The 25147-nt window shown below is 40.6% G+C and overlaps 2 protein-coding genes across 10 annotated transcripts in view; one reads left to right on the forward strand and one right to left on the reverse strand.

The window, feature by feature from the left end:
• Positions 1 to 6172, forward strand: part of CCDC125 (coiled-coil domain containing 125) — a 55493-nt gene extending 49321 nt beyond the window's left edge. For all 5 annotated transcript variants that reach the window (XM_063604212.1, XM_055112327.2, XM_063604211.1 and 2 more), the window contains exon 12: positions 490 to 6172. In XM_063604212.1, the coding sequence (XP_063460282.1) occupies positions 490 to 795 (306 nt within the window). In that variant the 3' untranslated portion in view covers positions 796 to 6172. The remainder of the gene's footprint in view (positions 1 to 489) is intronic.
• Positions 6173 to 6297: 125 nt separating this feature from the next.
• Positions 6298 to 25147, reverse strand: part of CDK7 (cyclin dependent kinase 7) — a 45009-nt gene continuing 26159 nt past the window's right edge. For all 5 annotated transcript variants that reach the window (XM_003806788.6, XM_034960005.3, XM_008957436.6 and 2 more), the window contains 6 exons: positions 23644 to 23762; positions 21283 to 21382; positions 14305 to 14391; positions 10571 to 10720; positions 6914 to 7061; positions 6298 to 6496 (listed from right to left, as the gene is read on the reverse strand). In XM_003806788.6, the coding sequence (XP_003806836.1) occupies positions 6468 to 6496; positions 6914 to 7061; positions 10571 to 10720; positions 14305 to 14391; positions 21283 to 21382; positions 23644 to 23762 (633 nt within the window). In that variant the 3' untranslated portion in view covers positions 6298 to 6467. The remainder of the gene's footprint in view (positions 6497 to 6913; positions 7062 to 10570; positions 10721 to 14304; positions 14392 to 21282; positions 21383 to 23643; positions 23763 to 25147) is intronic.

Here is a 25147-nt window from a genome sequence, read left to right on the forward strand (position 1 = left end):
AATTGGCCGGGCACGGTGGCTCACGCCTGTAATCCCAGCACTTTGGGAGGCCAAGGTGGGCTGATCACAAGGTCAGGAGATTGAGACCATCCTGGCAAACACAGTGAAATCCCGTCTCTACTAAAAAATGCAAAAATTTAGCTGGGTGTGGTGGTGGGCACCTGTGGTCCCAGCTACTTGGGAGGCTGAGGCAGGAGAATAGTGTGAACCTGGGAGGCAGAGCTTGCAGTGAGTGGAGATAGTGCCACTGCACTCCAGCCTGGGTGACAGAGCCAGACTCCGTCTCAAAAAAAAAAAAAAAAAGATTCATGAATAACATGTAGTATAATGTTTGGGGATCAGGTGATACCTAATTTATTCATACTGATGGACAGATCAATATGAATATTAGGGTTGAATATCTTGATAAAATAGTACAATACTCCTTTCTCTGAATATATTCTGTGATTTATTGACTAACTTGTACATGTTTAATTTCTGTGCATGCAGCTTAATGATAAAGAAGAAGCTTTGGCTCATCAAAGAAAAGTTAGCTACATGCTTGCTCGGGCATTGGAAGACAAAGACACTGCTTCAAAAGAGAATAAAGAAAAAAATCCTATAAAAGAGAATTTCCCTTTCAACAACCCCTGGCGTAAGACTTCAGAATTCTCTGTTTTGGGTGATCCTATACATTCAAGTGTCTGCATTTTAAATTCTGTGGGCTGTATTTGTTCAATCCAGCACTCTCAAATAGATCCAAACTATAGAACTCTTAAAAGATCCCATTCTTTGCCATCAAGTATCATATTTTAAAGACAAGCCAGTTGAAATTGGAACTGAGAGTTGTTTATATCGAGGTACTTTGAAAAATGATTTTGTAAATTTTGCTGCATCTTGAGAAGTTGTATGTTTCCTAGGTATTTCTAAATTTTAGGAGGTCGCTTAAATCAAATATTTTCTACATTTTCTTTTTCTTCTTTTGAGATGGAGTCTTGCTCTGTCACCCAGGTTGGAGTGCAGTGGTGTGATCTCGGTTCACTGCAACCTCCGCCTCCCGGTTCAAGCAATTCTCCTGCCTCAGCCTCCCGAGTAACTCGGATTACAGGCATGTGCCACCACGCCCAGCTAATTTTTGTATTTTTAGTAGAGACGGGGTTTTACCATGTTAGCCAGGCTGATCTTGAACTCCTGACCTCAAGTGATCCGCCTGCCTTGGCCTCCGAAAGTGCTGGGATTACAGGCGTGAGCCACCACACCCAGCCTATTTTCTACATTTTCTACAAGAAATTAGTATTCTGTGTTGACATTTTATTTATAAATTACATTACTGTATTTATAAATTACATTACAGGCTGGGCATGGTGGCTCATGCTTATAATCCCAGCACTTTGGGAGGCCAAGGTGGGTGGGTCACCTGAGGCTGGAGTTCAAGACCAGTCTGACCAACATGGAGAAACCCCATCTCTACTAAAAATACAAAAAATTAGCTAGGCATAGTGGTGCATGCCTGTAATCCCAGCTACTTGGGAGGCTGAGGTAGGAGAATCGCTTGAACCTGGGAGGCGGGGGTTGTGGTGAGCCGAGACTGTGTCATTGCACTCCAGCCTGGGCGACAAGAGCGAAACTCTGTCTCAAAAGAAAAAAAAAAAAAAAAAACACACATTACAGTGTTTGCCAACATCCTAAAACAAAAAATAATGATTTTTGGGAAAAACAAAAAATTATTTAACTATTTTGATTGACTATAGGGATCTTAGCTTGGCTAAATCAACAATATAGCAATGTATCTTAATGCTCTAAAAAGTAACAATACCTAGGACTGACTGAATGTTAATTTCTGGAATTCATTTATCTTGTTTTATTTGCCTTGTTCAGTATTTTTCATTTACCATATGAAGTTTAGAAATAACAATTTCCTTAAGTTAACTTCAATAAGACAGTTTTGATGGTGGGACCTTGGCAGAAGTATATTGAGTCATTGCCGGCTACGTTCATGGCTTCTTGTCAGGGTAGTAACATTTTGCAACCAAATCTGCACAGATTTGTAGCCAAGTCTACAAAGTGCTTAACAGCTCTTTTCATTGCATCCTGTGAGATGGTTGTGATGATCCAGGAAATGGGGTCTCAGGAATCTGAAGAAGCTGCCTGAGCCAAGGTGATTTCTAGGAGTTTTTTTGTTTGTGGTATGTGAATTGGGGTGTGTGGGGGTGGGGTGTGTGTGTAGACAGGGTCCCACTGTGTTGCTCAGGCTGGTGCCAAACTCCTGGCCTCAAGGGATCCTCCTGCCTCAGCCTCTCAAAGTGCTAGGATTACAGGCGTAAACCACCACAACTCAATAAAAAAGTTTTTAAAAATTTACAAAGCTCATATTTGATCCAGCTAGGATTTTACCCTGTACATTTGTATTTCTTGTAGGCTGGTGCACAGATATCTTAAATGGCTACTAATTGCTGCTGTGTATGAAAACAAATGGCTATCAAGGCCGGGTGCAGTGGCTCACAGATCTGGTCTGAATCTCAAGTCCAGACCAGTCCAGAGTTCAAGACCAGCCTGGGCAACATGGTGAAACCCCATCTATACAAAAACTCAGCAAGGCATGGTGGCATGCACCTCTTGTCCCAGCTACTCAGGGGCTGAGGCAGGAGGATGGCATGAGCCCAGGAGCTTGAGGCTGCAGTGAGCTGTGATTGTGCCACTGCACTCCAGCCTGAGTGACAGAGTGAGACCCCCATCTCCAAAAGAAAAGGCTATCAATACAAAAGTTTATCTAAATTACTGTACAGCTATACAATGGAATACTCTACAAAATGGAGAGATCCATAAGATAAAGCAAATGAATAAAGCAAAATGCATGTGTTGACAGCTGTTATGATACCTCAGTTCTTGTCTTCTTGGTTTAAAAGAATTTAAATGAGACAGCAAAGGAGATGCAGCATAATTTATTGCAAAAGAAAAGGAGTATTTTGAAAGTTAGGTGCAGAACAGACAGTACACCTGAGAGAGAGAATTCAGGGCTGGCTGCTCGTAAGGGTGAGACAGCATTGATTATTGCTGGAGAAACTCCCTTTATGGGAGTTTTGCATTATTATTCATAAGGAGGTGAGGTGTTGCTAGTAATCATGTCCTGGGTGGTCCTCTGCACAGGTGCAGTAGCTGTTAATGCTTGTTCATACATCACATGTCTCAATAGCATCTTAAATTTCCACCTAAAGGTGTGTTTTTTATTATTATAATGTGCAAAGGATCAGTTTGAGGACAGGTAAAATCAAAATGTGCATGCTCTCTAGAAGGGAAAGTCCCTACTGAAGATAGCTTTGCTTAAATGAGCTCAATTACAATGTGAATGCTGAGGTTTATTGTGTTGGCTGTATGGTCATGAGAAAATGGTCATTTCCTTGACTACCTGATACGGTTTGGCTGTGTCCCCACCCAAGTCTTATTTTGAATTGTAATCCCCATAATTCCCACATGTTGAAGGAGGGACTTGGTGGTAGGTGACTGGATCATGGGGGTGGTATCCCCCATGCTGTTCTCATGATTGTGAATTCTCACAAGATCCAATGGTTTTATACATGGTAGTCTCTCCTGCTGCCATGTAAAACATGACTGCTTCCCCTTCTGCCAGGATTGTAAGTTTCCTGAGGCCTGCCCAGCCATGTGGAGCTATGAGTCAATTAAACCTCTTTCCTTTATAAATTACTGAGTCTTGGGTAGTATCTTTATAGCAGTTTGAGAACGGAATAATACACTCCTATCCTGCCTCACGTGTTAGACACATTTTGAGTGTCCTCAGATCCCTTTGGCGCTATTATCTCCTGGACTCTTAGCTGCTTGGCTGCTTCTCCCTTGGCAGCTCCCTGTCTACACACACACACACACACACACACACACACCACACACACATACACAGGAGGAAATCAGACAGATTTGAAGCACAAGTGGGTTTGATGCACTGCTGCTGTCCTGCGGTGAGTGCCACAGGACAAAGGCATGGAAGTTTCCTTAAGAAGCTGAGACAGGCCCTGGGCTAACAGTCAAAAGGGAAATGGGGGCAATGGAGCACAAGAATTGCAACTATAAGAACTGCATGAGCGGCCGGGCGCGGTGGCTCACACCTGTAATCCCAGCACTTTGGGAGGCCAAGGCGGGTGGATCACGAGGTCAGGAGATAGAGACCATCCTGGCTAACACAGTGAAACCCCGTCTCTACTAAAAATACAAAATATTAGCCGGGCGTGGTGGCGGGCACCTGTAGTCCCAGCTACTCGGGAGGCTGAGGCAGGAGAATGGGTGAACCCAGTGGGCGGAGGTTGCAGTGAGCCGAGATTGAGCCACTGCACTCCAGCCTGGGCGACAGAGCAAGACTCCATCTCCAAAAACAAAACAAAACAAAACAAAACAAAACCTGCATGAGCTTGGTAGCAGATTCTTTCCAGGGGCCTCCAAATAAAACTGTAGTCTGACTAACACCTTGATTTTGGCCTTGTGAGACCCTAAGCAGAAAACACAGCTGAGCCAGATATATGGCCTACAGAACTGTGAGCTAATACATTTGTGTTACTTTAATTAGCTGGGCATGGTGGTACACATTTGTAATCCCAGCTACTTGGGAGGCTAAGGTGGGAGGATCACCTGAACCCCAGGATGCAGAGGTTACAGTGAGCTGAGATTGCACCACTGCACTCCAGCCTGGGCAACAGAGCAAGACTCTGTCCCATTAAAAAAAAAAAAAAAAATTAACCAGGCATGGTGGTATGCACCTGTAGTCCCAGCTACTGGGGACACTGAGGTGGAAGGATGGCTTGAGCCCAGGAGTTCGAAGCTGCAGTGAGCCATGATTGCACTACTACACTCCAACCTGGGCAACAGAGACTATCTCACAAAAAAAAAAAAAAAAAAAAAGGAGAGAGAGATTCTATCAATTTATATACAATTTTGAGACCCAAAACAATGCTGTACATTGTTATGCATCTCACTACATGCACTCTTACAGAATACTAGCATAAAATCATGGAAAGATACACACCAATTTCATAGAGTCATTTCCCTCTGGGGAAAGTGAAAAGGAAAAAATAGAAATAAAGTGAAGTATTGGCTGGGCGCGGTGGCTCACACCTGTAATCCCAGCACTTTGGGAGGTCAAGGCAGGTGGATGAAAAGGTCAGGAGTTCGAGACCAGCCTGGCCAATATGGTGAAACCCCATCTCTACTAAAAATACAAAAAAAAAAAAAAAATTAGCCAGGCGTGGTGGCACATACCTGTAACCCCAGCTACTTGGGAGGCTGAGGCAGGAGAACTGCTTGAATCCAGGAGGTGGAGGTTGCAGTGAGCCAAGATCGCACCACTGCACTCCAGCCTGGGTGACAGAGCGAGACTCCATCTCAAAAAAAAATAAAATAAAATAAAGTGAATTATTAAGAGGGAACCTCTGGCCAGGTGCAGTGGCTCATGCCTGTAATCCCAGCACTTTGGGAAGCCGAGGTGGGCAGATCACTTCAGGTCAGGAATTAGAGGCCAGCCTGGCCAACATGGTGAAATCCTGTCTCTACTAAAAATATTTAAAAAAATTAGGCAGGTGTAGTGGTGCGTGCCCATAATCCCAGCTGCTCGGGAGGCTGAAGCAAGTGAATCACTTGAAACTGGGAGGCAGAGTTTGCAGTGAGCTGGGATTGTGCCCCTGCACTCCAACCTGAGTGACAGAGTGAGACTTTGTCCCCCGCCTCAGAAAAAAGGTTGAGGGGAATCTCAATTTTATCTGTAATGTTTTCTTTTTTTAGTACATTCCGTATATTAATATTTGTTAAGTTTGGGTAGTATTTACTACACCACTACTACATTTTTTTTTTTTTTGAGACTGTGTCTTGCCCTGTCACCCAGGCTGGAGTACAGTGGCGCCATCTTGGCTCACTGCAAGCTCTGCCTCCCGGGTTCTCGCCATTCTCCTGCCTCAGCCTCCTGAGTAGCTGGGACTACAGGCGCCCATGACCACGCCCGGCTAATTTTTTTTGTATTTTTAGTAGAGACGGGGTTTCACCGTGTTAGCCAGGATGGTCTCGATCTCCTGACCTGTGATCCGCCTGCCTCGGCCTCCCAAAGTGCTGGGAATACAGGCGTGAGCCACCGCGCCCGGCCAACATTTTTATTTTTAAACACTACCCATGCTACTACAGATTTGTGATACTATATGGGTCAGATCTTCCAAATAACTGGTAATAATTTTTATTAAGTTTTCCCTAATGCATTTTCAGTTCTACATTTCAAGAGTATTGAACTTTTCTCACTTTTGCACTCTAATCAGAAAAACCAGAATTAAATTTTTATTTTAAAATACATTTAATAAAAATAACCCATAGTTTTACATATTTTACATGTGTAGAATATTTACAAACTCACTTCTACAGCATTTACTTAATGTTTACTATTTTTCCATTATTTGCCTTTTTGGCTATTTCCCTCAGTAGTAAAATGTTGTCCAGTGTTCTCTTTAAAAAATTAGTTTCTTGGGCAATCCTCCTAGGAAGCAAAAAGAACAAGAAAAAAAAAAAGTTGTTCACATTTAACAAAGTTCACATTCTCATAGCAATTTTAACCAGTCACTGCATTCCAACTACATTATTTCACTGACACATTTTTTCCAGTAGCACTTGTTAAACATTTAGCATGTAGTTTACAGAAGGAATTTATGAAGGGAACAAGGTACACATACATAGTTCCCATAATTCTGAGGTATACACAAAAGCTTCCGAAGTATTCACAATGAAAGTAAACATACCTAAAACAGCACAGTCTCTCTACTTTATACAATTAAATTTATAAAAATTAAATAGCTAGCAAGCTACATTTCTTTGCTGTTGTTCAGTCGCTAGCCATACATGAGCTATTTGGAGTTTTCTAAATTCATTTAATTTCTTATAAAAGTGGGAATCTTACCTTGTTCTAAGGCTTCTGTTCTTTTCCTTTTTATTGCCAAAGCTGGATTTGATTGCTCCTTTAAGGTTTCCACTGGACAGTTTGGTCTTGGCAGCTGACATCCAGGTGTTGGCCCTGGCCGATTACTGAAATACTTCATTTTCAGTGCCTTTTAAAAGAAAAGATACCAAAAGTAAGGTAGGTGAGTATCCGAAATGTGTTAAGGAAAATCTTACCTTCAAGATTATAGGAAGCATTAAAAATACTATGTGAATGCCCTCATTCCCAACAAAACAAAATTAATGTCAAGTATTTGCAAATGGAAATTACTACAAATAAATACCTAGGATCCTAAGATTGGCTGATAATTCCATTAAAAGACTGGCCGGGCACAGTAGCTCATGCCTGTAATCCCAGCACCTTGGGAGGCTGAGGCCGGTGGATCACATGAGGTCAGAAGTTCGAGATCAGCTTGGCCAACGTGGCGAAACTCCATCTCTACTAAAAATACAAAAATAAGCTGGGCGTGGTGGTGCATGTCTGTAGTCCCCACTACTCGGGAGGCTGAGGTAGGAGAATCGCTTGAACCCAGAGGCAGAGGTTGCAGTGAGCCGAGATCGCACCACTGCACTCCAGCCTGGGCGACAGAGCGAGGCTCCATATCAAAAAAAGAAAAGAAAAAAAGACTCCCTTCTAATTTTTCCATAATTAAATAGCCTATACAGGCTGAATATATCTTATCTAAAATGCTTGGGACCAGAAGTGCTTCAGATTTTGGACTGTGGAGCATTTGCATATACATGACGTACCTTGGGGATGGAAGCCAAGATTAAAAATGAAACTTATGTTTCATATACAGCTTATACATATAAACTGAAGGTAATTTTACACTTATTTTTTGTGGAGAATGGGGTCTTGCTATATTGGCCAGGCTTGTCTTGAACTCCTGGGCTCAAGCTATCCTCCCGCCTCCGCCTCCCTAAGAGCTGGGATTACAGGCGTGAGCCACCACGCCTGGCTGAAGGTAATTTTATAAAATATTTTTAATTTGACAAAATTTTTAATTTTGTACATAAAACAAAGTTTGTGTTAATGTCCTTATGTGTAGAATTTTCCACTTGTGGCATCATGTCATCATTCAAAAAGCTTTGGATTTTGGAGCATTTCAGATTTCGGATATTTGGATTAAGGATGCTCAACCTATACTAATTATGAGCTATCCTTAGTGAAATATTGTACATTTCCATTCTCTACATATTGAACTCTACAGTTCAAAATGCAAAGAGAGAAACTTAAAAAGAACTTACAAGTTGGCCACACTATCCATATATATTCAAATTCCAAGTCATGTAAAATATAAATTCTTAAAAAATAAGGCTTTTTAAAAAATACAGTAGGTTGGAACCAATGGATTCTAATTCAACAATCCATTGCAAATGGACAGAAATTTTACTTGGAAGGGCTTCTCCAAGATTATTTCTATTAATTACCAGGCCAACGTTCTATAATACATTTTCTCTTTTTTCCCCCCTACTACAGTGCTGTAGATACAATACATTTTCTTGACTTGGGTCCACAATTCTGATAAAAATAATTATATCCTAAATGACAAGTTTGTCAGGTCATGCTTGTCTATTTTTTTTTTTTTTTTGGATACAGAGTCTCACCCTGTTGCCCAGGCTGGAGTGCAGTGGCACAATCTTGGCTCACTGCAACCTCCACCTCCCGGGTTCACATGCTTGTCTATTTACATCAGCAGCATAGTGCTGTCCAGTGGCTACAATGATTTAAAATACTTCTGGCAGGGCGGGGTGGCTCATGCCTGTAATCCCAGCACTTTGGGAGGCCGAGGCAGATGGATCACCTGAGGTCAGGAGTTCGAGATCAGCCTCGATAACATGGTGAAACCCTGTCTCTACTAAAAATCCAAAAATTAGCCAGGCATGGTGGTGTGCACCTGTAATCCCAGCTACTAGGGAGGCTGAGACAGGAGAATCACTTGTACCTGGGAGGTAGAGGTTGCAGTGAGTCAAGATCGTGCCACTGCACTCCAGCCTGGGTGACAGAGCAAGACTTCGTCTCAAAAATAAATAAATAAATAAATACTTCCTTTAGGATAATCCTTTAAGAAAGATGAAGCCCATATAAACTTTGCAAGCATTCCTCACCACTCCCAATATTATTTGCAGTAATTTAGAGATTCCTTACTTCAACAGTTGCATTTTCATTTTTTATTTATTTATTTTTTGTAGAGATGATGTTTTGTCATGTTGCCCAGGCTGGGCTCCAACTCCTGGGCTCAAGCTATCCTTGCTCCTTCACCTCCCAAAGTGCTGGGATTACAGGTGTGAGCCGATGCACCAGCCTACAGCTGCATTTTTAAAGCATTACGTCTAAATCACAGCAGTTCTATATGCAAATTAGGCTAATTCTGGGCTAAAGATCTAAGAAAATACCTCATTCCAACTTTAATAAAGACATCCATGAAACAAAACTCACTTTAAAAACTTCATTCTATTAAAATACAACCCAAATACAACAACTAGTATTTTTCTGTTAAGTTTCAAACTATACTACCAATGAAAACAACTTTCTAGATAATTAAATGTGGTCTCAAGTTTATTATGATGGAAATAATATACATAGAAGTATGAGTGAAAAGGCAACAAATTACTTGTTTGAAATTAAAAGAGTACGTGTACACATGGACATAAAAATAATAAAGAAAAATTTTTAAAAAAGAAATTAGAAGAATAATTCTAATGGTAAATACCCAGCATATACCTACCTACCTATCCATCTATATCTATCTATCCATCCATCCATCCATCTATCTCCATATATATTCACATAGCACATATTGCTAAAAAGAGAAGGCTTATACAAGCAAATGCATTAAACAATGATTTTGTAGCCTGGAACAAACCTAAAGAGAAAAAAATCTATTTTGTATGCTTAATATTACTGTACATTAATATGTTTCCACAAAGACCTGTGATCTCACTTTCATTAGTCTCTCCCTTCATGAGGTAAAATCACTGCACTGTGTTGTACAGTGCTCTACCCTAAGTTATTCTAGGTCTTCCAAATTTTTCATGAGTTTGTTTATTTCCTTTAAACAGCAGTTAGTTTCAGTTTTTGTTTTATTTCAAATATTTTTCAAGCTTTTGTAAGCATACAATTATATCTGACTATACCATTTCCTCCCCATTACCATGTTCTGAATGTGAAAATGATCAGCATGCATACCTGGATTGCATTATATAGGGAAGAAAAAATAAGCCGAACAAACTACTTTCAGCATTGCTACAAGATTTAAATGAATTTGTAAGAGCTCAACTGAAATATACCAGTTTCTTAACAAATAAAAAGCCTTGGTTTTCTTTTTCTAAGTAAAGTATTTACAAGCCAATTATATGAAATAGACATGTATTTAAATGTCCCTAAGCAAGTGTAATAAGTGTAAACTCTCCTGTATCTCTGTGTGCATATAATTTAATCTCAGTCTTAATAGTGTTTGTAGTTTGGGGAAAAGATACAAAGTTTGTTATTTCTTAAAACAAAAACACATCTTTCCAGTATTTAAAAAATGTTAATTTTATGAAATTCTATTTTTATCAATGCTACAGTTAAGATTATTTTTATATTTCCTAGTATAAAAAAGATACACCAAAATACCTGTGTGGCCGTAATTCGAGCACATGGATTAAATAAGAATAAGCCTTGTATGAGATCTAGTAAGTCGTCTCCTGCTGCACTGAAGATGTGATGCAACGGGATTCCAGGGAAACTCTTAAATGTCACATAATCTGGAAGACTACACATGTCCTGTAAAAATAATTTTGTAATTCAAACTTAAGGATTAAAGGCATATAGATTGCAAATGAAATAAATCATTTTCAGGTGATATGATGGTTTATATAGAAAATTCCAAGAAATCTATTAAAAAGTCCTAGAACTAGTAGTAAGACAAGGCTGAAAAGGATATAAATTGAAAATTTAAAAATCAATTGTAATTTTGTACACTAGCAATAAATATGTGGACATCAAAATTAAAAACACAGTACTATTTATAATCACCCCAAAAAGAAAAATGAAACAGGTGAAAAATGTAACAAAACATGTATAGGGTAATATACTATAAGCTATACAATGCTGATGAAAGTCATCAAAAGATCTCAATAAATGGTGAAACATATCATGTTCACATATTGGAATATTCAACAGAGGAAGGATGTTAATTATCCTCAAATTGATTTGCAAGTCTAATGTAATTTTTATCAAAATCCTAGCAAAATTATCTTAGATATAGGACCAATTATTCTACAATTTACATGGAAAGGCAAAGGACTACAGTAGCTAAAATGATTTTGAAAAAGAACAATAAAGTGGGAGGACTCATTTTACCTGATTTCAAGATTTAACATATAGCTACTTTGATTAAGACTCTGTTGTATTGGCAGAGAGAGAGATACATAAATCAATGGAACTCAGTAAAGGACTTAGAAATCCACACAAATCTGCCAAAAGGATTTTTGAAAAAAGTGAAAAACTAAATCAATGAAGAGACCGTCATTTCAACAAATACTGCTGGAGCACTTCGACATACATGTGCAAAAATCTGAACTTGGCTGGGTGTGGCAGCTCACGCTTGTAATCTCAGCACTTTGGGAGATTGAGGCAGGAGGGTCACTTGAGCTCAGGAGTTCGAGACCAGCCTGGACAAGAAAGTGAGACCCCACTCCAACCTGGGGAACAGAGTGAGACTGTCTCAAAGAAAAAAAAAAACAAAAACTGAACCTTGCCCTAAGTCTCACACATCATATAAAGGTAAACTCTAAACAGATCTTAGACTTAAGTATAAAACTACAAAACTTGTAGAAAAAAATACAAAAAAAATTGTCACAGCCAAGGGCATAGTGGCTCATGCCTGTAATCCCAGCACTTTGGGAGGCCAAGGTGGGCAAATCGTTTGAGCTCACGAGTTTCAGACCAGCCTGGGAAACATGCAGAAACCCTGTCTCTACAAAAAACACAAAAACTAGCTGGGCGTGGTGGTGCACGCCTACAGCCCCAGCTACTCAAGAGGCTGAGGTGGGAGGATGGCTTGAGCCTGGGAAGTGGAAGTTGCAGTGAGCTGAGATCACACCACTGCACTGCAGCCTGGGCAACAGAGCCAGATCTTGTCTTGAAAAAAAAAATTGTCAAAAAATCTTTGGGCTGGGCAAAAGAGCTCTTTGACTTGACACCAAAAGGATGATCAATTAAAGAAAAAGTGACAAACCTGATTACAATTTTGCAGAGGATGAAAAGGCAGCACGAGGGAAAACATCTGCAAACTACATACACTTTTTGGACTACTATCTAGAATATATGAAGAGCTCTCAATACTCAACAGTCAAAAATCAAAGAATCCAATCAGAAAATGGGGAAGAGACATTTAACTAAAGATGGCAAATAACCACAAGAAAAGATATTCAACACCATTAACCATTAGAGCAGTGAAAATTAAAATCAAAATGAGCTATCATGACACACTCATTAGAATGCCTAAAATTAAAAAGTGACAACACCAAATGCTGGAGAGGATTCCAAGAAACTGGAGCATTCATTTACTGCTGATGAGAATGTAAAACAGTATAGCTGCTCTGGAGTTTTGCAGGTTATTTAAAAATTAATATGTAACTACCATATGACTCAAGAACTGAACTCCTGGGCATTTATCCCAGAGAAATAAAAATATATTCTTATATAAAAAACTGTACATAAATGTTTAGAGCAGTTTTATTGGTAATAGCCCCACATTGGAAACAACACAAATACAGATGTCCTTCAATGGGTGAACGGTTGAAGAAACTGAAATAAATCCACACAATACTCAGCAGTTAACAAAAGAGAGAATGAATTATTAACATGCAATGACCTGAATGAACTTCCATTTATGATGGATATGAAAAAGTTAATCCCACAAAGTTATATATTGTGTGATTCCATTTATCCATTTACATAACATTCTTGAAATGACAAAATTACAGAGCTGGAGAACAAATTAGTGATTGCCAAGAGTTAAGGAGTAGGTAGAAGGAAAGTAAGCATAGCTATAAAAGAATACCATGAGAGATTCTTGTGGTGATATTCTGTATCTTGACTGTAGCATCCTGGTGTGATACTGTACTGATTTTATAAGATGCTCCCATCTTGTAAAAGCTAGGTAAAGGGTCCGTGAAATATGTCTGTAGTATTACTATTATAGTTTTGAGACAGGGACTCACTCAGTTACTCATGCTGGTAAAGCGCAGTGGTGCAATCACAGCTCACTGCAGCCTTGACTTCCTGGGCTCAAGCAATCCTCCTACCTCAGCCTCCTGAGTAGCTGGGACCATAATGTGTGCACCACCAAGCCTGGCTAAATTTTTTTAATTTTTGTTTTTTATAGACACGAAGTCTCACTATGTTGCCCAGGCTGGTCTTAAACTCCTGGGCTCAAGTGACCCATTTACCTCAGTCTCCCAAAGTGCTGGGATTACAGGTGTGAGCCATTGTGCCCAGCCACAATATATAATTGTGAATTATATATTCACAATTGCACGTGAATAATATTCTCAAAGTAAGAAGTTTAATTTTTTTTTTTTTTTTTTGGAGACAAGAGTGTCACTCTGTAGCCCAGGCTGGTCTCAAACTCCTGGCCTCAAATGATCTGCCCGCCTCAGCCTCCCAAAGTGCTGGGATTACAGGCGTGAGCCATTGCACCCACCAAGAAGTTTAATTTTTAAAAAATCAAAGAGAAACATCAGTAAGCAATTACTATTTAGAAAATCATGTTAGCCAAGTGTGCTGGCTCATGCCTGTAATGCCAGCACTTTGGGAGGCCGAGGCAGAACTGCTTGAGACGAGGAGTTTGAGACCAGCCTGGGCATCACGGTGAAACCCCATCTCTATTAAAAAAAAAAAAATTAATTTTAAAAAAATCTAAGAGAAACATCATATATACATATATGTACACCTACGTGTGTGCATGTGTGTGTAATGGGTTTTATATATATAATGGCTTCACACCGTGTATATATACGACATGAACCCATTTTTGTCAAGGAGTCAAAGAACATGCAACCCTTTTATGTTCGTAGTGTGCTTATAAACTCCTAACATGACTTTATAATGAATTGTTAATAGTGATTACCCTGAGGTCAGGATTACTGGGGTGGGGGGAAGGACTACATGTATACAAGAGGTTGATGGTATATCACAATTGTAACTTCTTACTTTATATATTTTATCATTTAAAGTGTTCTGAGTACATATTATAATGAATGTCTTTAATATTCACGTGACAGCACTATATAAAGTATATGACAGTTTAAGAACTTTACAGAGTCCTAATTACATTTCAAAGAAAATGCATAAAGGCTTACCGGCCACTGTTCCTCAGTTGGTGTGCCCAAAGTTTCAAATATTCTTGTTAGCTGATCAAGGTCTGAATCTCCCGGCAAAAAAGGAACCTGAAAGAAAGTAAGAGGGAGACTTTTCAAGGTGGGTTTTTTTTTTTTAATTTTTTTCTTTTTTTAGAGAGACAGAGTCTCGCTCTGTCACCCAGGCTGCAGTGAGTAATGCAATCCTGGCTCACTGCAACTTCCTCCTCACTTCAAGCGATTCTCCTGCCTCAGCCTCCCGAGTAGCTGGGACTGCAGGGGCATGCCACCATGCCTGGCTAATTTTTGTATTTTTAGTAGAGATGGGGTTTTGCCATGTTGGCCAGGCTGGTCTCGAAGTCCTGACCTCAAGTGATCCACCCACTTCAGCCTCCCAAAGTGCTGGGATTACAGGCGTGAGCCACCACGCCAGACTTAGAGATGGGTTTTTTTTTTTTTTTTTTTTTTTTTGAGACAGTCTCACTCTGTTGCCCAGGCTGGAGTGCAGGAGTTCAAGCTCCGCCTCCTGGGTTCAGGTCATTCTCCTGCCTCAGCCTCCAGAGTAGCTGGGACTACAGGCGCCTGCCACCACGCCTGGCTAATTTTTTTTTTTTTTTTGTATTTTTAGTAGAGATGGGGTTTCACCGTGTTAGCCAGAATGGTCTCGATCTCCTGACATTGTGATTTGCCTGCCTCGGCCTCCCAAAGTGCTGGGATTACAGGCGTCAGCCACCATGCCTGGCCTTCAAGGTGGTTTTTGATACCTGTTAGACAAATACTATAAATTTAATAAGAAAAACTTAAAAACTCTGCAACGAATATTGAAAATTTAGTACGAAGTGTATTAGGTACGTTATTAGATCCTACCACTGCTAACCAACAAAACAGCACCTTTACTATCCATTTTATTCACTCCAAATTTTAATAAACACTCCCCATATAACAGGCATTGTGCTAAGCCTCAGGAATTAAAAGAGGAAAACGAGACATTCCTGCCCTCCCCTTAGGTGGAGGTGGTAAGCAGTGCTGATACACATAAACAAGCATTTACAATTCGGTGTGTTGAGTAAGTATGAGATCCTAGACCACATGGAAAGAGCACCTAACTTACTCTAGATGGGTCAGGAGTTCAAGACCAGTCTGGCCAACATGCTGAAACCCTGTCTCTACCAAACATACAAAAATCAGCCAGGCGTGGTGGTGCATGCCTGTAGTCCCAGCTCCTCAGGAGGCTGAGGCAGGAGAATCACTTGAACTGGGAGATGGAGGCTGCAGTGAGCAGAGATGGAGCCACTGCACTCCAGCTTGGGCGACAGAAAAAGAATCCATCTTAAAAACAAAAAACAAAAAAACTAAAAGGATATTAAATAATATTACAACTATTTTTAGACATGCTAATTTTCTTCTTAAACCCAAAAGGATTATCTTTTGTTTTTTGTAGGGCACCTGTACCCTCACTTTGCAGGCCAAATTGTGGACAAGGTTGTAATTTAAACAAATTTTAAGAATTGGTGTGCTTTTGTATGATGTAAAAATGAAACTAAGCTGTCTGATGTATGGATTTCACACTCCAATTTGAACAAGCCTATGTAAAAAGACATTTATGAGAAAAAGGAGGAAAATCTGAATACAGACTTGATTTTATTAAGGAATTAATGTTCACTTTTTTCAGATGACAATGGTATTGTGGTTATGATTAAAGAATCCTTATAGATGGCCAGGTGTGGTGGCTCACTCCTGTAATCCCAGCACTTTAGGAGGGTGAGGCGAGTGGATCAATTGAGGCTAGGAGTTTGAGACCAGCTGGTCAACATCACAAAACCATTTTTACTAAAAAATACAAAAACTAGGCGAGTGTCATGGTGCATGGCTGTAATCCCAGCTACTTGGGAGGCTGAGGCACGAGAATCGCTTCAGCCTGGGAGGCAGAGGTTGCAGTGAGCTGAGATCACGCCACCGCACTCCAGCCTGGGCGACAAAGACTCTGTCTCAAAAAAAAAAAAAAAAAAAAAAAAGGAATCCTTATAGAGAAAAATACTAAAGAAACATGGATAAAATTACATGTTTGGGATTTGTGGCAAAAATATCTAGTGTGGGAGAGTACTGATAAAATGAATCATATGTTGAAACTATTGAAACTGGTTGATGAGTATAGATAGAGGCTCATTTTACTAGTCTTTGCTTTTGCATGTTTGAAAATATCCATACTAAAAAAACTATTTTTCCCTAAAGAAAGAGCTGCTTTGGGACTTAAGCTGTGTGTTTAAAATGTCTTATTTGTATTAAATACATGAACCTTGTTAAAACGCTAAATAGTACTAAAGACTTATAATAAAAATTGGTTCTTTGACCCATCATCTCCCTCTCATTTTTGATAATTACATAACTTTTGCTCAGTGCAGAGCCAAAATTAAGATTAATTCCCCTTCTTATACAATTTGGTTTTCCTAAAGGTAATGATTTCCTAGCCCTCCGCCACCAACTCCTAATGCCTGCTCTTTGACAACTTGGTTTATATAAAAGCTAAATATTCCAGTTATTAAATATCAATTTCTATATGACTAAACCAATCATATCCATCGGTTCCTTTTTTTTTTTCCTGGAAGCCACCCCTACTGAAGTCCTCACCCCACCTGCTCCAATCTGGACTAGCTACTCTCCAGGCCTGATGCATACCTGCTTTCCCAGAACTTTCCTTCACTATTAAATGAGAATTTGAACTGCCTTTTTCCTGTGTTGAATCTTATGTTCCCTGCATCTCATGTCTTCCCGTTGGTTTACTCTCTGCAACCTCTGCCTTGTGGGTTCAAGCACCTCACCTTCCCGAGTAGCTGGGATTACAGGCGCCCACCACCATGCCCAGCTAATTTTTGTATTTTTAGTAGAGACCGGGTCTCACCATGTTGGCCAGGCTGGTCTCGAACTCCTGACCTCAGGTGATCCACCTGCCTCGGCCTCCCAAAGTGCTGGGATTACAGGCATAAGCCACCGCACCCAGCCCTAAACTTTTTTTTTGAGACAAGGTCTGTCTCCTCTAACTCGGTGCGAATTTTTCGGTTCTGTTTTTCTCCTGTGCTGTCTCTGCACCAGCTCAGCTCAGCTCCCCAGCCTTTGCCGCCGCAGCCTCTTCAGCCTGCTGACCGCAAGTGCGCCCTCTAAAGGCCCCAAATGCCCTATACACACCAGGTGGAGAGTGCGGAAGCGCCTGCAGAGCCCAATTAAAGGTGAACCCCAGCCTGTTACCCAGGCTGGAATGCAGTGGCACAAACGTGGCTCATTGCAGCCTTGACAACCAGGCTCAAGCAATCCTCCCACGCAGCTGGGACTACAGGCATGCACTACCATGTCTGGCTAATTTCTTGATTTCTTTTTTTTTTTTTAGATAGTGTCTTGCTCTGTCACCCAGGCTGGAGTGATGTGGCACGATATCACCTCACTGCAGCCTCAAATTCCCAGGTTCCAGTGATCCTGCCAACTCAGCCTCCTGAGTAGCTGGGAAAACACGCACTCAATACCATGCCCGGCTAATTTTTATATTTTTGGTAGAGACAGTGTTTCACCACATTGCCCAAGTGGGTCTCAAACTCCTGAGCTCAAGTGATCCACCCGCCTTGGCCTCCCAAAGTGCTGGGATTACAGGAGTGAGCTGCCCTGCCTGGCCTAGATGTAAATTTCTGATGTAATAAATTGTAGTTACCCTCAGAGCAAACTGAAAATATGAACAGGCAAAGAATTCTAGGTTGAGCATCATTTTCCCTCACAATGTGAACACTTCCAGATTCCAGTGCTGCTGTTGAGAAGGCTCATGCCATTCTTTTTCCCTAATACTTTATTTTCTTTTCTATGTATGCTGCTTTTCTTCTCTGTGGAAATAAAATATTTTTCTTATCCCTTCGTATTCTGAAATTTCACAACAGTGTGTCTTGGCACAGGTTTTTTTTTTCATGTATTTATGCAGAGCCTTTAGAATTTTTTTTTGAAAGTTTTCTTTGTAATTTTCATAATTGTACTCATTTATTTTTTTTATTTTTTGAGACGGAGTCTCGCTCTGTCACCCAGGCTGGAGTGCAGTGGTGCGATCTTGGCTCACTGCAAGCTCTACCTCCCAGGTTCATGCCATTCTCCTGCCTCAGTCTCCCGAGTAGCTGGAACTACAGGTGCCCGCCACCACACCTGGCTAATTTTTTTTTGTATTTTCAACAGAGACGGGGTTTCACTGTGTTAGCCAGGATGGTCTCGATCTCCTCACCTCGTGATCTGCCTGCCTCAGCCTCCCAAAGTGCTGGGATTGCAGGCGTGAGCCACCGCGCCTGGCCTTTTTTTTTTTAGACGGAATTTCACATTTGTTGCCCAGGCTGGAGTGCAATGGTGTGATCTCCGGCTCACTGCAACCTCCACCTCCCGGGTTCAAGTGATTCTCCTGCCTCAGCCTCCTGAGTAGCTGGGATTACAGGCATGTGCCACCAAACCCAACTAATTTTGCATTTTTAGTAGAGATAGGGTTTCTCCATGTTGGCCAGGCTGGTCTCAAACTCCCAACCTCGGGTGATCCACCCACCTCGGCCTCCCAAAGTGCTGGGATTACAGGCATGAGCTACTGCGCCCGGCCTCATAATTGTACTCTTCATGGCACTTTTAGTCTGACGATTCACATCTAGCAGTGCTTCACTATTTTGAGATTTCCTACCTTCCATTTTCCTTCTCTTGGTACATTCTAGAATCCTGGATCAATCTGTTAATTTTATCTTTTCTCTACTATAGTCCATCTATCTTTTTATTGAGACAGGGTTTCACAATGTTATCCAGGCTGGTCTTGAACTGCTGGGCTCAAGAGATTCTCCTGCCTCAGCCTCGCACGTAGCTGGGACCACAGGTATGTACCACTGTGCCTAGCCATCTCTTCATCTTTTGATTTTGGTTAATGAAAGAGTTTTGCAGCTTACTTTCCCATTCCTTTCACTGTTTTTGTTTGCTTTTGGCTATCTTCTATTTTTAATAGTTCAAGTGTCTCTTATTTGATTGTTCCCCTTTTAAAAAAGTATGGTGTGCTTATTCTATAGATGCACTATAATCTCTTAGATCTCTGAATATTTGGAAAGGGGGCTGGGGGCAGTGAATTTTCTTCTGCTTTGGTTGTTTCCATTTTTTCCAAGTTTCTTTTTAGTTTGTTTCAGTCTGCCTTTCATTTTGGAAGTATTCATTACTATCTGAAGATCCTTAATAACTATCTGGTGATCCCTGGCTAAGCATTCATATGGGCAACATTTCTACCTTTTCAATTGAGCACAAGAACAGCTTAAAATAGGACAAAAGGTATGGCAGAAGAGTACAATTCTTTAGCCTGCATGTCATTTTCCTTATAACTTTAAAGATGATTCCAGCAACAATGCCAATGGCTAATAAATTTCCAAGTATGATTGTTAACAGGTCCACAATCTCTAACCTGTCTACTCTCAACTGCTGTCTCTCTTCACTTGCTTTCTCAATGGAGTGATCAGTCATAACATTAGGGGCTATGGAATTCTGTTTTCTTCTTGGCCATGAATGGATTGTGGTGGTTGATAAATTCTCAGTGTGAATTTCTGGTATACTCTATGTTCAGGTAAGTAGCAGTTATCATGCCAGCTGATTCACAGGACCCCCCGTTAGCACTGTGATTCCCATATTACCTTCCAAGTTTGAATGTGTGGGTTTCTTCTACAAATGCCCATTGGGTAAGTTTCTCAAAATGATGCACAGAATTTACTTTTTTTTATTTTAAGAGATTGGGGTCTTGCTATATTGTCCAGGCTTGCCTCAAACTCCTGAGTACAAGTGATCCTCCCACCTCAGCTTCCCAAGTAGCTGGGACTATAGGCGTGAGCCACCACTATGCTTAAACTAAACATTTTTAGTTTAGTGTTTTTCTCTTTGGTGTACAGAAGTTGTTTTCTGTGTTCAAGGAGATAAAAAAGCTATTCAATCTTGGTTTGAATTTCTTTAAATACATATGGCTTAAGGAGAAGGAGAGCAGGGGTCAGAATATGGAGAGAAAAAAACTAGCTTCAGAAGGACTCCCCTGTATCCCTTTACCTTCATCATTCGTAAGGGCTAGTCTTTCTGGAGATCTAAACTTCATAGCTAAAGAGAAGTTTCCAAGTCAGCATCTTTCTCTCTGGTGAGGGGAAGCAGGGAATTTTTTTACTGTAAGATGATGGTCTCAGTCACAGAAATGCTATAGTAACATTGTATCTGTTCTGTTTCAACAGACTAAAATAATGGTCTCACACAAGGTTTAAGTTATACAGAGTAGTAGCTGCAGTGGTTGGTATTATACATCTCCTAAAGCGCACTTAAAACAGACCCAAACAAAAAAACCCTCAGGAGGACAAAAGTTTATCTGAACATATTTAGTTGTTATAGAGATACTGCCATATTACAAGTGAATTTCTATGTTCTGAAGTATAAAACTTCTACAATAAAGTTCGTATTGTCCTAAATGGAAGATATTCTCATTTCATATTAACATTAAAAAATGCGACATTTGGCTTTTTAAAAATTGGACTATTTGTAGGCTTTTTGTTGTAATGACATTGGCAGGACAAGAATTCTTTTCTTTTTTTCTTTTTTTTTTTTTTGAGATGGAGCCTTGCTCTGTTGCCCAGGCTGGAGTGCAGTGGCACAATCTTGGCTCATTACAACCTCTGCCTCCCAGGTTCAAGCGATTCTCCTGTCTCAGCCTCCCGAGTAGCTGGGACTACAGGCACCCGCCACCACGCCCAGCTAATTTTTCTATTTTTAGTAGAGATGGGGTTTCACCATGTTGGCCGGGCTGGCTTCGAACTCCTGACCTCAAGTGATCCACCTGCCTCGGCCTCCCAAAGTGCTGGGATTACAGGCGTGAGCCACCATGCCTGGCCTAGGACAAGAATTCTTATACAAACTGTCAGAACAAATAACTGCAACAACAATATTAAAGTGCATACATTAATTTAGACTTACCCTTAGAAGTAACTCTGCTAATATACAGCCAACAGCCCACATGTCCACACCTACACCATACATCCTAGCTCCAAATAGTAACTCAGGGGCCCGATACCATCTAAAGAACAAAAAGAATTAGTATCATTTTAGCATGAAATTATCAAAGCACTTCTATCTCTAGAGATGAACGATCCTTGTCTGTTTTCTGTTTTTAAAGGCAATCCCTTACTTTAAGGACCAGATACCATACTCTTTCATGAAGTTTTAAATATAATACTCTTGCAGTTCTCTCCTTTTTCTCCTACAGCAGTCTTTTGTTTTCTACTAGACTTTTCCCAACAATGTACAAACATACTAGTATTTTTCCAGTCTTAAACTTCTCTGGACCCTACCTCCCCTAATAGGTGCCTCCTCATTCTCTGCCTAGTTCAAAGAATTGTCTATTCTTACTGTCTCCAATTCCTTTTCTTCCATCCTCTCTTAAAACCTTTTCAGGCCGGGTGTGGTGGCTCACGCCTGTAATCCCAGCACTTTGGGAGGCCGAGGCGGGCGGATCACGAGGTCAGGAGTTTGAGACCAGCCTGGCCAACATAGTGAAACCCGTCTCTACTAAAAATACAAAAAATTAACCGGGCGTGGTGGTGGGCGCCTGTAATCCCAGCTACTTGGGAGGCTGAGGCAGGAAAATTGCTTGAACCCGGGAGGCAGAGGTTGCAGTGAGCAGAGATCGCGCCATTGCACCCCAGCCTGGGCGACAGTGCCAGATTCCGTCTCAAAACAAAACACCACACACACATACACATACACACACACACACACACACACACACAGAACCTTTTCAATCAGGCTTTCATCCTTACCATTCCATCAAAACTGCTCTTATCAAGCTTATCAGTCACGTCCACACTGCTAAATCCCATTGTCAATTCCCAGAGTCTTCATCTTAATTTGATTTACCAGCAGCATTTGATTTACAGACAGAGAAAATATAAGAAACTGGTAGATGAGAAAGCTCTGTTAACAATGCTCTTGTACACAGGTCCCTGTTTCTATGAGTTCCTGAATGTTGAGCTTAACTGCTCTAGTAATTACATAAACAATTACTCACATCCCCTACTTCTTACTCAGGGCTTAGGTGATTTATACTCAGTGACATCTATTTGGAAGAAGGTGGCAAAATAATTTAAAATAGAGAATTTGGGGCCAGGCACAATGGCTCACACCTGTAATCCCAAAACTATTGGAGGCTGAGGTGGGAGGATCGCTTGAGTGCAGGACTTTGAGACCAGCCTGGGCAACATGGCGAAACCCATCTCTATAAAAACTTTAAAAAATTAGCCAGCCATGGTGGGGCGTGCCTGTGGCCCCAGATACTTGGAAGGCTGAGGTAGCAGGATTGCTTGAACCCAGGAGGTCAAGGCAGCAGTGAGTACTGTTTGCACAACCGCACTTCAGCCTGGGCAACAGAGCGAGATTCTGTCTCAAAAAAGAAAAAGAAAAAATACAGAATTTGAAAATCTTTGCAGATCCTTAAAACGGTCTTGGAAATTAACAAAATGCCACTGGGACAAAAATTATAAAATCTATCATTCCTATTTAATGTGATTTTCTGTTTTTTCACATCAAAAATACAAATGGAAAATATAATTACCAATATGAAAAATTCAAATATTAAGACATTGCTGTTTAGAGAATTTTCATTTACATAGAAGGATACAGAATCAGCACTGACCAACATAATAAAAATGGGTCCAATAAATCAGATGATTAGGTAGAAGAATATCCACTGAAATTCTAGATTATCTAACTAAAATGTTAAAGTATAAATTGTTCCCATTTACAAGGTAAATGTCTTAGGATTGAGTTAAACTCTGTTGGAAAAGGGGCTATGTATTTTTTCATCGTGGTAAAGTATACCTAACATAAAAACGACAGTTTTTTTGTTTGTTTGTTTTTTGTTTTTTCCTGAGAGGGAGTCTTTCTCTGTCGCCCAGGCTGGAGTGCAGTGGTGCGATCTCTGCTCACTGCAACTTCTGCCTCTCTGGTTCAAGCAATTCTCCTGCCTCAGCCTCCTGAGCAGCTAGGATTACAGGCGTGCGCCACCATGCCCAGCTAATTCTTTTGTATTTTTAGTAGAGACGGGGTTTCACCATGTTGGCCAGGCTGGTCTCAAACTCCTGACCTCGTGATCTGCCTGCCTTGGCCTCCCAAAGTGCTGGGATTACAGGCATGAGTCACCGCGCCTGGCCAAATGGCAGTATTTTTTAAGACGATATCTATCAACAATGATTCCTTAACTCTGCCAAGATAGTTCAGAGAAGCCAGTTGATGCTCATTTCTGATCAACCTCCTGCACATGTAGCTTTAAGAGATTCTTACCTGGTTACAACCTGATGTGTATAAGCTCTATTGGGGCTCCCAAAAGATTTGGCCAGGCCAAAATCTGCCAGTTTTAGAACTCCATTTTCATCTAGCAACAAGTTGTTTGGTTTCAGATCCTATATGACGGAAGTTTTAAACAAACAAATAAGCAGGGTAGGGGACAACACTGTAGTGCTACATTTAGTTGGCATAACTTTAAACTTAGCAAAAACAAGGTAACACCTGAAATCTAAACAATCAATTTTTTTTCCACTGATATAAAATCCCATCAAAGCAAAATTGGATTGGTTATAATATATAACCTTGGTAAGGAACTTAATTTCACTAAGCCATAATTTACATACTTCATAGAGTTTCTGTGAGGATTAAATCTGATATTTTCTGTAGTCTAGTGTAATAACTGGCTCATAGTAGGCACTCAATAAATGGTTCCTACTATTAATAATAAATATGAACTTTCATAGTATACGTGGTTAATGTATAATATAAGAATGAGGATGACATTCTTCAAAATCCATGCTAAAAAGACATCAGCAATAACCTAAGAGGGATTCCAAACTTATGATATGAGAATTACTAGTTATAAGTTATATATTCTTAGCTACTTATCTAAATAGCTAGGTAGCTAGCATCTACCTAGCTAAATTATCAGCTTTGTTCTAAAAGCTGAATGTTCCCACTATTTCATAAACTGTATTTTGTACCTTGAAGTTTAGAGCTACAAGAAACATTACTTTTCTAGTATTTTGGCATTGTATGAGTTAATCCAAGACCATCACTATATTTTTTTCCCCACAACAACATTGTAGCACAAAGAATACTGAACTTAAAGCCAAAAGACCTATGTTCTTTTTTTTTTTTTTTGAGACAGGGTTTCACTCTGTCACCCAGACTAGAGTGCAGTGGTGAGGTCTCAGCTCACTGCAACCCCCACCTCCTGGGCTCAGGTGATCCCCCGACCTCAGCCTCCTGAGCAGCTGGGACTACAGGTGTGCACCACTACACCCAGCTAATTTCTGTATTTTTTGTAGAGATGAGTTTTCACTATATTGCCCAGGCTGGTCTAGAACTCCTGGGCTCGAGATATCTACTTGCCTCAGCCTCCCAAAGTGCTGGGAACACAAAAGTGAGCCACCATGCCTGGGTCAAAACCTATGTTTTAATACTCTGTCCATTATCAGCAGCCAACCTTGAAAAAAAATATAACCATGGTCAGGTCACTTAGCAACTTAGCTCTTCATCTATTAAAAAATGAGGAGGCCGGGCGCAATGGCTCACGCCTGTAATCCCAGCACTTTGGGAGGCCAAGATGGGCAGATCACGAGGCCAGGAGATCGAGACCATTCTGGCTAACATGGTGAAACCCCGTCTCTACTAAAAAAAATACAAAAAATTAGCTGGGCGTGGTGGCGGGCACCTGTGGTCCCAGCTACTCGGGAGGCTGAGGCAGGAGAATGGCATGAAACCAGGAGACGGAGCTTGCAGTGAGCAAGAGATCGCG

This window comes from Pan paniscus, chromosome 4 (assembly GCF_029289425.2).
Source record: "Pan paniscus chromosome 4, NHGRI_mPanPan1-v2.0_pri, whole genome shotgun sequence".
Lineage (NCBI taxonomy): Eukaryota > Metazoa > Chordata > Mammalia > Primates > Hominidae > Pan > Pan paniscus.